The sequence below is a fragment of the Antechinus flavipes genome, chromosome 1 (genome assembly GCF_016432865.1).
Source record: "Antechinus flavipes isolate AdamAnt ecotype Samford, QLD, Australia chromosome 1, AdamAnt_v2, whole genome shotgun sequence".
Taxonomy (NCBI): Eukaryota; Metazoa; Chordata; class Mammalia; order Dasyuromorphia; family Dasyuridae; genus Antechinus; species Antechinus flavipes.
Window position 1 is genome coordinate 585,511,711 of NC_067398.1, and position 14,871 is coordinate 585,526,581.

Genomic DNA, 14,871 nt, shown 5'->3' on the forward strand with positions numbered 1-14,871 from the left:
AGTAAGAGGTCTTCCAGTTTTATAAGCCCAATCTTGAGTTTATTAAAATATGTTAGTGTTTTTCTTACAGTCACTAGTAAATGCCAAGTGTAAAGTATGTTGTAGGAGAATTTGGATGTAAATATGTTATTCTCTTTTCTGTGTGTCTTGTAAGTGCATAAGCAGTATTGCTAGAATACTTTTGGAGATTAAAAATACAAGGTAAGAATATTGCTAACTATGAAAATGTTCTAAGAAGAAGTGAATATTATATAACATATATCCTTCATAAGTTTTATTATTTTAAACCACTCACTATACAGTTAGGATCTAAAACTGTTTGTGTTGGTTTGGTAATTTTTAACAATAAAACTTGGCTAAATTATATAAGAATTAAATGTTAAAGAAAACCTTTCCCTTGGTCTACTAAATGCTAGTCTTACATTTCACTTTTTAAAACGTAAGATTTTAAAGATGGTTGTGATCAAATCAATCATATGTTAGTAAGAGAATATTTTTCTTTTTATAAAAATTATATTTATTTTCTTAATAGCCTACTCATTGAACATTGTGTTTCTGAAGCCTCTTTAGTCCATTATGGACTTAAATGGGAACAGTAACTGAAAATAGCTCATGTTTTTATGTTTTGCCCAAAGGAACCCATGGACTGGCATCATAAACCTAGAAAATATTTGTTAATTTATTGTGGGGTAATATTAGAGAAGCAAATTATATAGTCAGTGGAAATGACTAGGGTTTTTTTTTGTTTGTTTTTTTTGTTTTTTTTAGAATAACAAGAACTTTAATAGATCAAGATGGTCCAACTTGGAGGGAAAAATTGTCCCCAATTCCAGCTGTTCCTTTTTCAGTTCAATTACATAGATTAGAAGGAGGAAGTCCTGAGGCACAGACGACACAAAATGGAACTACTGAGTCCAGACACCATCAAAAGCCAAGTGTCACAGGTATGTAAGTCCTGTGCCATTCTAGGATCTCACCTATCCCTCTTTGCAAGGCCTTGTGCTAGAATGAAGCCAGAGCAACACATGTTATTGAAATACTGTTTTCTGCTATATTCACATAAACATATATATATATAGATGTATATTTATTACCTAAATCCAGAATCAGCTATTGTAGGAGAGACAACTAAAGGAATGGAAGAATCTTTTTTAAAATATGCATTTCATAGTATCTACATCTATATGATCATGTAATTACATTCTTCAAATCAATTATCTTAGGAGGCTGAACAATGATGATGGACAAAACATCTTTGGAATTCATAAAAATAGTAACTAGCACATTAGGGCGTTGTTAGGTATGCAGAGCATTTTATGTTACATTATTTATTGTGGAAACTGGAGCTGAAAAAGTTTGAGTGCCTGCTCAGGGTCACTCAGCTTACAGGTATTTAAGATGAGGTTCAAACCTGAGACTTCCCTGACCTGAATCCAGTACTCTTAACACCTGTGCCACCTAGCAAGCCCATTTTTGGAACTGACTGCAGAGTCCATTTTCTGAAAGCTATGTGATGGCAGAGTTTTGAATCCCTTTACCACTCTGGTCATCTTCCTGTGTGTCCTCTCAAACGTGTAATTGTTGCTTCCTAATGTTGGCCCCCAGAGTTAGAACCCTCCAGGTGCGTCCTAAGCAGGACAGAGTACAGCAGAATTATTCTCTCCTTCTATTTGGTAGCTCAAGTTATAAAAGGTAATAGAAAGTGCTCTGCATACAAAAAAGAAGGCCTGAGACAAGAAGCCCATGCACAGGGAATGGAGCACAGATGATCCAGCAGAGAATTGGAAGAATAATCAGACAAATAAGTGGAGAATCAGGAGGAAGAAAGTGTTTCCAGACAAGGAGAGCTCAGCAGGGTCAGGTGTTATGTAGGTATCAGGAAGGATCACTACTAAGAAAAGGCCATCCAAGGGATTACTCAAAAGCTCATTAGCAACTTTGGAGAACAGAATTGGAAAGCATTCAAGTGACAGGATTGGAAACTGGATTGCTGGGGCTTTAAGAATAAGTGTATAGGTGATTTTCCCTAGGAATTTGGAGGTTTGGGGAAGAGATCTGGGCCTAATAGAAGAAAGAGCCAAGAGATAAAGTGGGATTTAAGAAGAAGAGAGAAGGGAGGGAAAAGGAAGGGAGGGAGGAAGAGAGTGACAGACAGAGATTCAGGGAGACAGAGAAAAACAGAAACAGAAAGAGAGAGATATATAGAGAAAAAGAGACAGAGAAAGACGCACAAAGAGAAACAGAGACAGAGACAAACAGAAAGAGACAAGGAGACTGAGATGGAGATGGGTGGGGAAGAGTGAGGAGGAAAGACAGAGACAGAACTCCAGTGTTCACTGAATTATCTCTGTAAAGTGTGAGAATGCGAGATGTGGTTCTTGAAGAGCATTCTGAAATGCATTGTATCAGGGTTTCTTTTTACTGGAAGAAAAAGAAACGAATCTACATCAAGAATATCTGAACTGCTATTTCTGGAAGGATAGGGATTGAATTTATGGTATCTCTGGTCCTGAGAACTACTCCCTGATAAGGAAACTCCTTCCCTGTAACTTAGTGTTGTACAGAGCAGTCTAGAGCATTGAAACCCACTCTCTTTCTACCATACTATAATGCCTTTCATTTCTAGTAGATATGCCACATAGATAGAAGAAAGTTTAAATTATTATTGTCCCTTTTTAAATTCTAGGGTTTTGTTTTTTTTTTAGCACATTATAAGTTTATGGGGTCTTCATGAATTCTAATTTTTAAACTTTTAAAATTTTAATAATTTAGATTGTAGGTATAATAGATATGATTTTTTAAAATGTTTTCTATTAATGAATAGTGAATGTTCTTCTTGCAGTAGTTGTACCCTCTAATTCCTTGGTCTAGGAAGCAAAGGTACTATTTTATTTGTAGCTACTATTTTAAAATTTTATGACAGGTTCTGAAATAAGAATTGTGCACAAAAGGTAATGTGATTGTCCTAAATTTTAACAGTTCAGGTTGTAGGTAAGATAGACAGTCTATGAATGACATTTAAAATTGAATTGATTAAAGTTTGCCAATACAAGAACTTCATTAAAAGGCCCTGTATTTGAATATCATCGTGACACTATACCAGATAGTGTGGGGAAGTGGTTGAAACAATTGCTTTGACCTTCAAGTGTTGCATTAACAACTATGTCTGATATATCATTGATCTTTTCCAGACCTCTTAATGTTCCCTCTGTCTTTGTCACCTTGTGGTGACTTATACCTCCCTAAATGCTTAGGAGACAAAATTAATTTTAAAATCCACTGTGATTCTTAAGAACTCATTGCTTATCTTAACTGCACAAGACTGTATTTTATCATACCCAGTGGGGTTTTTTCTCTGTGTAACTCTGACACTCACATGAAGAGAGCAACAACAGTTGGGTGAACTTTTGAACTAGGTTTGTAAACATTACTATCTTCAGAGCTACTGTATGAAAAAAAAATTCCTTTTTTCCTTACATGTAGGAGAAAAACGTGAAGAAATGTTTGCAACCCTTAAGGAAGAAGGAAATGAATTTGTAAAGAAAGGGAAATATAAAGAAGCTCTTGACAAATACAGTGAATGTTTGGAGATAAATCACAGTGAATGTGTTATATACACAAACAGGTATATTTGGGTCTGACCCGTAACCTCTAATTACTGGGTTAATGCTGATAGCAGATCCCTGTAGAAAAAAGAAGTTACCATTATTGTTTTTAGTGACCCTGGGCTTAATAATATGTTCATTTGTTTCATTCCTGTTCATCTCTTCATGATCTCATTTGAAATTTTCTTGACAAAGATGCTGGAGTGGTTGGCCATTTCTTTCTTCAGCTTATTTTATGGATGAGGAAATTGAGGTAAACAGGGTGAAGTGACTTACCCGGGGTCACATAGCCAGGAAATGTCTGAGTCTTTCTGATGCCAGGTCTGGTGCTTCTATCCACTGAGCCACCTAGCTCAGTGTTTCTCCTTTGGGAGTCACAAAGCTTCTGGGGATTGTTATCAGGTTCACGAAAATTATTGCTGCTCCCGTTAGGAGTTCTCTGGGGTGGTCTTTGATACCCCTCTAGTTCTTGATCATGGTGAGTATCCTAGATGAGACAGAGCACAGTCTTTGAGTTTTGTAAGAAGCAAGGTCGTCATGGCAGCCAAAATAGTCCTGGAATGATGAGAGCTTTTGTTTTGCTGCCCTAAGCCTTTTCTGAGGCATTCTTCAGACGGTAACCATTGACTGCGTTTGTGTTTTCTTTCCCATCCATTGAAGAATCACTAGTCCTCATTCTTCAATGACTGTGAAAAAATCAGGTTTCTAATAATGTACCAGCAGCTCCCACACAGAAGCCTCAGATCACTGACCTCTGACTTCTGCTTAGCATTCACGGTTATAAAGAAGGAAGGTGTTTGAGACTCATCACCGTTCATGATGTTATGTTCCCTACCTTATACCAGGGCTCTTTGTCACCTGAAGTTATGCCAATTTGAAGAGGCAAAAGAAGATTGTGATCGAGCTCTTGAGATAGAAGAGGCTAATGTTAAAGCTTTCTATAGGAGAGGTCTTGCTCACAAAGGACTAAAGGTAAGAAGGGGGGAAGAGGATGTGTATTAGGAGACAGTGTGTCATGGCAGAGAGAAGAGGCCCTGATTTAAAAGCCCCAACCCTGCCCTTTGCTGCTATCTCTGTGAACTTTGGAAAACTGTTGAATTAACTTAAACTTCAGCTTCTTCATCTATGAAATATAAAAGTCAGATGAGATGACACCTGAAGTTCCTTGTAGCTCCAAATTTATGATTCCATGAATGTTCAAACTGAGAATTGTTTCAGAAATAAATCAAGTGGCTTACATTAACAAAAACATGGGAAAGATGAAATAACATAGTTTCTAATGAAAGGAAAAAATAATTATCAATTGAACAAGAAGTATCTGCTCCATCCTAGGCACTGAGGATATAAGAAAGAAGAAAGAAAGGAAGAGAGGGAAGGAAAGAGCAAGACAAGTTTTATCTTCTATTTAGGCGATAAGCATATACATATGTAAGCACATAAAAATGTATATAAATATAATTTGACAAGAGGGAAAGTATCAGTAGTATAGAGCATCAAAAAAAGCTTAAAGCCTTGAATGAGGAGGGACTACATTCCAGAGGTGAGGGATGACTAGTGCAAATATGTGAGGAGGGAAATGAAGAGTTGTGTAGAAGGGACATAAAAAGACCAGTTTGATGGGGCCACAGTGTTCATGAAGGGCTAATCAGATTGGCTGGGTAAATTGAGACCAAATTATAAAGAGCTCCAATTACCACACATAGGAGTTTATATTTAATCTTAGAGGTGAAAAGAATGAAAAAAATAGACTTTGAATCTACTTCTACCTCCTTATTAACTAGCTTTGGGACCTTGAATGAGGCAATTTGATATCTCTGTGCTTCATCTGTAAAATGTCAGATTTGGATTTAATGATCAGTGCCTTCTAATAATAACCTGTGATTTTATGCCTGAATTTTCGTTTATTCAAAATTAATTCTTGTCATAACAAAAGTAACAAAGGTCTGCAAGCTATAACTGAGGATCACCAGCATTAATAAGTCAGATCTCTGGGCTGAAAGTCAGAAGACTTGGAATCCATCCTCAGCTTTGTCAATAAATTATTGAATGATTCTGGAAAAAACATTGTCCATTGGTGGCACTAGTATGACCTGAGGTTTAGATAGAGGAAGAGAGCGAGTGCAAAGGATAATGTTGTAAAAAATTACCCTGGCATGGATTCTGTCAATACAAAGTTATTATTAAATAAAATAAAATTAAAATTAAAAAAAAAAGATAGAGGAAGAGAGAGACAGACAGACAATCAGAAAGAAAGAGGAAAGATAAGGAGGGTGAGACAGAAAGAGTCAAAGAGGAAGAAGAAGAGACTGGAAAAGGTCTCTCTGAGATAGAGCCAAGATGGCGTAGTAAAGGCAGGAAAAAGTTTCTCTTTGGTAGAGAAAGCAACATGAACACACAGAATGACCTTCGTAGCTGGGCATACATTGCTATTTGTTGCTAGAAAGATGAGGTGTCAAGTATGTAGCCCATCTTAGAATAACACTTAACCTAAAGGAAAGATGAATTTTTGTTTTATTTTATATTTTTTTCCTTTTCTTTGTGAAAATTGTGACTTAAAATATATCTACCTAAAAACAGAGAACTTACATAAGAAACAAAAACTTAACACATATCGAAAGATTTGTGTGATAATAGTTGTTTCAAGATCATTTAAATTGATGTTGTTCTCCGAAATACATTTGCAGAAATTATATGAATTTTATAAAATTGACAACTTACATCTTCAGAGTCTTCTACAAAATGTTTGTGTTAAATGGAGTTTTTCAATAGTGTTACTCTTAGTATCCTGGCTCTTGGCGCTTTTTATTTAAAAATAAATTTCTACCTTAAGTTCTGAATGATCTTTATGTTCTTTGTTTTCTGAATGCCATTTGCTATATGTATTTGTTTATTTTAAATGATTTGGAATAGCAGAACTATTTGGAACAAATATGTGTATGTGGCCCAGGTAAAACTTTGGTTTCCTTTGTTTTCTTCTAAATATTACCCATCACTCTTCTTTCACAGTCCTTCACTCTGGCTGTGATAACCACTGATTTGTGTGGTTATCTGACTTTGGTTTAAGCTCTCAAGCCTTGTTTCTGTCCTGGGCAGAATAATAATCTGAATTTAGAGACTCCAAAATAAAAGAGAAGGTAGAACTAAGTGTTTGCTTCAGTGTGAGAAGCATATATAGTTTTGGTAAACACAATAGACAAAAAATACTTGAGTGAGTTATAATAATAGAGTTAAACCCCCTAGGATGACATATTTGTGGCTAGGATTTACCTTAGATTGGGCTTTCACCAAAGCTCTGATTTGATATACTTCTTAAAGGCAGGTGTCAAAAGGTCTAGGAGAGGGTACTATTACCAGTGAACAAAAGGAAAAGTAATAATCTCTGCTCTGGTTTCTACTCCAACCTTTAACCCTATCCTTTATCACCTTTGTACACATGGATCAATGCTGAGCTACAAGGTACCTTTTAAATAAATTAGTCACATTAGTAAAAGTCAGCATGGCTTATTGGATGGAGAGATGGTTTTGGAGCCAGGAAAACCTGGGTTTACATTTTACCTGTGACACATAGTAGCTCTGGGACTGATACCTAAGCAAGTCTTATTGCCCCAAAACAGTTCTCTCAGACTTTAAATTACTGCTGAGTTGCTGACTCTGTTTGACCTGTATCCATAGAGACAGTTTCCATAACTGCAGTTCCCAGTACTGGGATGGGAATGGGGACAACTTCTACAGTAATGATAAATGCTAAGTGAAGATTTACCTGGGTCTAGGGATGGGGTGGGGTGAATGAGAATGGGGAAGGCATAAAATGTGAGGGAAAGAGAGTCATTTTTTTAAAAAAGAAGTACTTAATCTGTTTTGTTAGCTGAGGATGATAACAAATTGTGTGTTTGCTTTCCCCAGGGAAGACCATTGCTTAAAGGTATGGAGAACATCAGAAATGTGTACTTTCTTAGGATGAATGACTATAAATTGTGTTTGTTAGTCTTAATTTTTTGAGTTATGTAACCATAATGTATTTTTCTCATTTGATTTCCTATATTCTGTTTGCTTAGTTTATGGATTAGAGTATAACAATAATACCTGTGCTCCATGAATTTAACTTCAGGTAATTTCAAAGTCAACATTTTTTAGAATTCAAATTTACTTTTTATAGTGTAGATATAGTGTAGATAAAAGTGTAAATATCTTGGTGCTCTCTAAGTTTTTTAGGATTTAGTGGTAGGTGAGTTGCCTCTTTGACACCAGTTTAATACTTGATTACCCAAATGGACTGCCCTGTCTCATCCAGTGGACTTAATAGTTTTTTTTTTTTTTTTTTCCTGGTCCAAGAGCTTAAAGGTCAGCTCCTCAGAAGAGGAAGTACATGAATTTCTTCCTTTAAAAAAAAAAAAAAAGATTAAAAAGGCACCCAGTGATTTATTACAAAATAATTATTGTTGTTTTGGCTTTTATCTGTATAATTTCTCAGAAGTCTTAAATTTAAAACTGTATTAAGACTTCTGGGACAATATGTGTATGTGTGTACAAGTGTTTTAAAAATGTAATTTCTGAAAACAGTATTAAAAGATCTTAAAATAGATCTTACATACAAATATTTATGTCCATTAAGAGAAAGTGAATTTGAAGTCTAAAAAAGATTCAACTTTAAAAGTTATTAAGTTAAATTCATGTAGTCCAGGCAGTATTATTGTATTATATTGTTACATTGTCACATTTTAGCCCATAAATTAAACAACAGATAAAATATAACAAGTCAAATTGATTAGGTTCGGTATAGGGCAGAGAGAGTTGTGGGAACCCCTTCTGGTCGGCACAGATCCTTCATAAAAGAATTTGCAAACCCCAAAAATTAGATTAACAAAAAGAAGTTTATTGGCACTGGGAAGTCATCTTTTGCTAGGAGACTGACTTCCTTAGTGGCAAGGTTCCTACAGAGAAGTAAAGGTCTAGCAGAGGAGGAATAGTCCTGGTGGGGAAGGTGGGGGGGAAGGAAGGCAGGGTGTAGTCCTGTTAGGGAAATAGATGAGAGATAAAGAGGGGTTAATACTGAAAAGAAAATGTCTTCTCAGCGGGCAGAGGGTCCTTACAGGCAGCTATGCCAAGGATAGAGAGAGAGGTTCTTTGGCATGGCAAGTCCTGTTTGCTCTTTTAAAGTTGAAGTTTTCAATTGAATGAGGTTACTGCCCCCAGACCTTGATGTCCAATAGAATGGGATGGCTTACTGGGATTAGTCCTGAACCAATCATCAGCTCAAAAGAGATGGATAGAAATCTCCAGCTCTGGGCTAAGTAAGAGTGGTCCTGGACTCAACTAGTCCCACCTAAGTAACAGAATGAAACCACTTTATCTGATTCCCTGGGGCGGTCTCTCCCAGAGGCAGGGTTCAAGGAGAATCTCTCTTTCAAAGAGCTTCTCAAGTGCTTTACCTCATGGCTCACCCCAAAGTCAGAGAGAGACAGTTTCAGGGTTCTCCACATCAAAATCAGAAAAACTTATGTAAATATATACACATATGTACACATAGATATGATATTTAAAAATACAGATGTGAAAAAGCCATGTGAAAATGCCTTGCATTTGTTGATACTTTTTTTAAAAAGCATATTTCCATGAAATTGTCAGCAAATAGCCTTGTGGCTTTTTTATGTCTTTATTTTAATGTATGTTGAACTCTGGAGATTTCATGAAACCAATCTGTTTGTGCTATAAACATACACAATTTATTACCAGGTCATACTCTGTAATACTTTGGCCTTAAAGACCTGAATTTACGAGTCCTTTGAAGTGAAAGAAGATTTATGGCCTTGGGAGCTGGGATAGGGATAAACCTCTGAGCCTCCCACTGGAGTGTATAAAATTGAATATCACACACAGTTTTCTAATCCATGCCAGAAATATAAAAAGTATTTCTTCTTTTCTCCCTTCCCCACTTTGACTTTCAGAATTACCAGGAAAGTTTGAATGATCTCAACAAAGTTCTCCTGATAGACCCAAATGTTTCTGAAGCAAAGAAAGAACTAAAAGAGATAACCATATTTCTTAATAACAAGGATAACACACCACTACACAGTCAAGAAAAGGAAAGGAGGAAAATAAAAATTGAAGAGGTATTATAATCATAAAAGTAACTCCGGTTATAAAGTGAAATTTGGGGGAGGGGTGAATGGGGGATGGAGTGAAAGATGGAGGGGAAGGTAATGGTTTCCTCCCCCACTGAGCTTGGAGGCCCAACTTGAACTGATTCACATGGCCCTCCTATGGTCCTGGAAGTAGACTTGGGATAAACTTAAGTCAGCTCAGACCTCTTGGAAGCTTAATTCTGAATTTCTCAATCCTACAGCCCAGGCCCTGAAGTTCTGGGGGCTACCACAGAACTAAACCAGCCTTCACTCTCTATTTGAGTTAATCTAAAACGATTGCTGCAGCATAATCCTTTCTAGTCTTAATTTGCCCTTAGTGAAGCATATTGCAGGAACAGTGGTCTCTATAGAAGGAGGACAACAACAGGAAATCTTCTCCACATCCCCCACCTCTATGCAGCACTCTGTGCCCATGGCCCCACATCTCTCTACCAAGAAGAAAGAAATGTATTTTATCATTTGTTCATTAGGACCAAGACTGGTCATTGCAATTAATGGGGTGGGGTGAATGAATTTACCCTTTTCTATCCCTACTGCCATCTCTCTCTCCAAGTCCTCATCCAGTCACTTGGAAGCTACTGCAGGAGCCTCTAACATATTTTCCTGCCTTTACTTCCTACCCCACCTTTATCTGATCCTGTCTCTTTGTTCAGACATCAACAGGGGCTGCTGACTGATGCTCTAGGTTCTCCACAATTTGACCTTTCCAGAGCTTTCTCATATTAGTCCTTTCCATGCTCTCTTACCCCAGCCAAACTGAGCTCTCGGCTCCTTTGCTCTCCTACCTTTGTGTTCTTTCTCTGTCTTCACATATTAACTTTCTACTTGTCCTTTAAAGTCACTTCAAACCTTGTCTCTTCCATGAGGTTTCCTTTGATCTTCCCCTCTTCCTATTCTGCCCATGGAATAGGGAAATAGCCTTTCTCTACAGACTTCATATGGTATTTTGTCTTGTTCCCTTACAGAGTTTATCACATAATGTGCATCATAGCTATCTCTGTGCTAATCCTCCTCCTAGACTGGAGGCTTATGAGGGCAGGAACAGTCGTGCTAAACTTTGTTTCTTTCCAGTGCCTCACACAATGTTCTGCATAGTTAAGTACCTAATAATTATTTCTTGAATGAATTTACCAAAGGAATGCTCCTGAAAATCATCAACTTAGTCTTGTAATTTATTTTCCAGGAAAAGGAAGGCTGAGAATTTCTTGTCTATGATTACTTTTCTCTAATGTATTTCAACAGCATCTATCTATCTGTCTATCTATCTATCTATCTATCTATCTGTATGAACACACACACATATCCATCTATCAGATCTTACTTGTCATGAGTAGAGCAATAAAGTAAATACATTGTCCTGCTTGTTATTTATTTATCTTCCTAAAATATCATAAATGCTCTAAGGAAGCTCATTATTGGAATGATCCCTGCACTGCATGTTTTTGCAAAGTAAATGTTGAGAGCAGTGGACAAAGTCCCAAGACCCTAGTTCTAGTCCATACTAGTTCTGCCACTGCCTACCGATAGGCAAAGGCCTACAAAACTGATAGCTTCAGTTAGTCTCTCCAAGGTCCTTCTGTTTCTAAATTACATTGGTTCTGATTTTTTATTTTTGTAAATTCATGTTTCTGTAAAGTATTTTTTTAAACTTAAATACTAACTTGAGAAATACCAGGTGAACTAATACATGTGACTGTTAATGTATGATGTTGCTCAATGTCAGAATTAAATTCTTTCCATCTCGAAGGTGAGGGAGAATAGCGAGGAACAGCTTGAAGATGGTTCTCCGGAAAATGTCTCGGTTACTGGCCATGATTTGGAGAAGGGGCCAGCAAGCAGCAGGCCCCCGACAATGGACTTGGAAAAACTCCACATCTCAAAACCTACCAATGCCTATGAATTTGGTCAGGTTCTTAATGCCATAAACATGAGGAAAGATGAAGAAGCCTGTGCAAAGCTCTTAGCCATCACAGACCCAAAAGATTTGCCCTCGTTGCTGAGTAACAAACTGGAAGGGGACACTTTCCTTCTCCTTATCCAGTCTCTGAAAAATCACCTTCTTGACAATGATCCTGAGTTGGTCTATCAGCATCTTTTGCATCTAAGTAAAGCAGAAAGATTTATGGTAAGCTGCTGCCAAATGTCTTACTCTTTATGCAGATTGATGAGTTTTAAAAAGAGAAAGTTCATATTCAGGAAAGATACTGCTTTGATCTTTAAAATAGCATCTGACTGTACTGTCATTATGATGTAAATTTCTTTATCTTTCAGATGATGTTGACACTGCTTAGCAAAGGACAAAAAGAACAGACCCAGCAGCTGTTGGAGGCCCTTTCCAACAAATCAAACCATGAGTTTACTTCAGAGGATGTACAGAACTTGAAAAAGCATTATGAACTTTAAGCTGAGGGTTGTTTTTTTTTTTGTTGTTTGTTTGTTTTAATTTCTCCATCCATGAGTAGGTCCCAGGAATATTTGTAGACTGGGGTTATCAGCTACCTGGATGAATGGATAAAATTGAGCTTTGAAAGGCACCTTCTTTGTTTGGACTGTTAAAGATTTGCAAAGGATTGTGTATGCACCTTCTACAATCTGCTGCTCCCCTTTAACTTGTATATATTATCTTTCCTAGGGACATAACATCTTTTTATTTAATTAGTTGATTTGATAATGATTCATTTTGAGTGTATTTAAGTACATTAACCTTTTATAATTTCCATCTTTTAGTCATTTGTTTGGCAAAATAGTTGAGCTAAATTTGCATAGTCTTGTACTCTGAAAATGAGACCCTTTAAAGTTTAATAGAATATGATTACTTAGTTGATTTTTAAAATTTAATTCTATGAAAATCTGACAACTGTATCATCTTCATTTCTTGCCATGAAATACATAAAACCTATTTTTATATTGCTAATGCAAAGATAAAATGGATTAAAGAAATACAGAATATCCCAAAAGTCTTAGTGCTTTTAATAAACTTATTTAAAAAAAAAAAAAAAGGACTAGGAGTTTGGGGACATCTTGTACTTTGGTACTATAAAAGTATGTAGTTATGAAATAAATGGCCCCTATTTGGATAAAGATGAAATGTGAATTCCTGATAATCAGGCTTTTCAGGCTTATGGAAGAATGTTCGTTTACTGTTTTTCAAAGCAATAAATTGCCTTTCCTAAAGGGGTCTGTCTACCATTGCACATGATTTTTTTCCAATAGTGTTTGTTGCACATAGTGATTTCAACTTTCATAGTAATAGTTTCTTTTTTTAATATGACAGTAATCAATCTTAAATAAGATATTAACATATGGAAAAGTTCTATAGTTTTACTTAGAAACCTTAAAAAGCAATGTGCTTATGTAACCAAAAACAAAAGTCATTTTGTAAAGCACTACCTGATTGTCCCAACCAAGTGTTTACATATTTTTCAACCAAATTTTACTACTATTCACTTAAGTCCTCTTTTTCTATTTTGTCTGGAAGATCTGACCACATTTATTTCTTCTCTATTGAAAAAAAAAAAAAGTAAAGATTAGATCTTATCAGTACAGAAAGTGTGTCTCAGTTGTACATTAGGATTAAAGGAATGGTATTTCAAATAACCTGGGAAGTCTGCTGTTTACCTAGTGTAACTGGTGCTTTGGAAACTTCTTAGACACTGAACTCAGTTTATTCAGAAAGTAAGATTCTTAGTGCTGCACTGTTTTCTCTTCTGTCCCATTTCCTCCTTTTTTATGGTGGGTTCTTTTTTCACTTGTCAAATTAGAGTACATGATAATAAGCAGTGGACTTCCAAAAAAAGCAATATTTCGGTGCTTGTGGACCATCCCAGAACCAATGCTGACAGGAACCCTTCTTCAATTTAAGACTAACTAGCTTACAAATCCATTACTTGGTGGCTAGCCTTGAATTGATGAACCAGCCTCTCTCTCCAAATTAACTTAGCTAGTTGGTCCTTGAAAAGTACATGGTGGAGATCAAATAGAGACATTGCTATTTTGTGCTGAAGCTATCCCAGCTTGATAGGATGTGTTGGAGACTTCATTCCTTTAGCATAATTCTTGTAGTCCCAGCATTTCCTTCCACAACATATCCAAATATGTTTTAGTTCCCTTTGAAAAGGTTGTTGTCATGTTCACATATATGTTTTCTGGTATTCTTTTGAAACTGGAATGATTAAAAAAAATTATAGAAAAATAATACACTGACATTTTAACTCTTAACGTAGTCATTCCCAGCTATAGTTTTATTTAAGAATTGCATAAATTGAAAAGGTATTATAAGAAGTTTTCTACCTCTAGGTTTTTTTTTTTTAAGAACACTTCTTCCTTTGAAATATAAAGTAAAACAGTAAATTAATGACTTATTCACAGAACTCATTTATTAAAATAGGACCACAGCCACTCAAATTTTGACTAATTTGCTATATTCTTTATTTAGCAACTGAGAAAAATTATTTGTGATACTGTAATCATAGAACTGTGCAATGAAAGAAAAAGTAAAATGCATATAAATCATACCAAAGAACATATCTTCTTTAGTAACTGTCAGTTATGTCTGCTACTTTTAAGGGTAGAAAATTGTATTTCATATGAAATGGCAGTGAATTAGGTTAAAGAATGCAACTTAAAATATAAGAACATTTTTAAAAATACCCCAAACTCTTTGTTCTGGTTAGCTTTTTATTTTGTAATTTATATTAACTGATGTGCTGCCTGAACAATTCACATGAATTGACTACTCTGTATCATAATTTCTTTAGTCCTAGGGCAGATTTTGCAAATTGTTTGGTCATGCCTTCAGATTTTACTGAGAGCTCAAATTGAACTGTGACATGCATAACAATAAAAGATTTTATCTGAGTAACTCATTTCTGTTTGATGTATATTAATGATGGGAAGGTTTGACTTGAGCTTTCTTGTAAGACTAGTTTCTGCCTATTTCTCAAAGAATCTGATCTTTTTGACTGTGGTTTAGAATTTGAGTTCCTTCCTTTGCCATCTTACACCAATAAGATTATTCTACATGTTTTCTACAGTAAGCTTTTCTAATTATTCAGCTCAATATCTATTAAGTTTTCTGGTTAATTAGATATTTTGGTTAATTCAGTTACCTATACTTTATTTAT

General features: G+C 35.8%; 1 protein-coding gene across 1 annotated transcript in view; it reads left to right on the forward strand.

The window, feature by feature from the left end:
- Window positions 1-14,613, forward strand: part of SPAG1 (sperm associated antigen 1) — a 71,707-nt gene extending 57,094 nt beyond the window's left edge. The window contains exons 13-18 of the mRNA XM_051974455.1: window positions 769-944; window positions 3,484-3,625; window positions 4,451-4,577; window positions 9,551-9,715; window positions 11,496-11,873; window positions 12,020-14,613. Of these exons, the coding sequence (XP_051830415.1) occupies window positions 769-944; window positions 3,484-3,625; window positions 4,451-4,577; window positions 9,551-9,715; window positions 11,496-11,873; window positions 12,020-12,151 (1,120 nt within the window). The 3' untranslated portion in view covers window positions 12,152-14,613. The remainder of the gene's footprint in view (window positions 1-768; window positions 945-3,483; window positions 3,626-4,450; window positions 4,578-9,550; window positions 9,716-11,495; window positions 11,874-12,019) is intronic.
- Window positions 14,614-14,871: the final 258 nt, after the last annotated feature.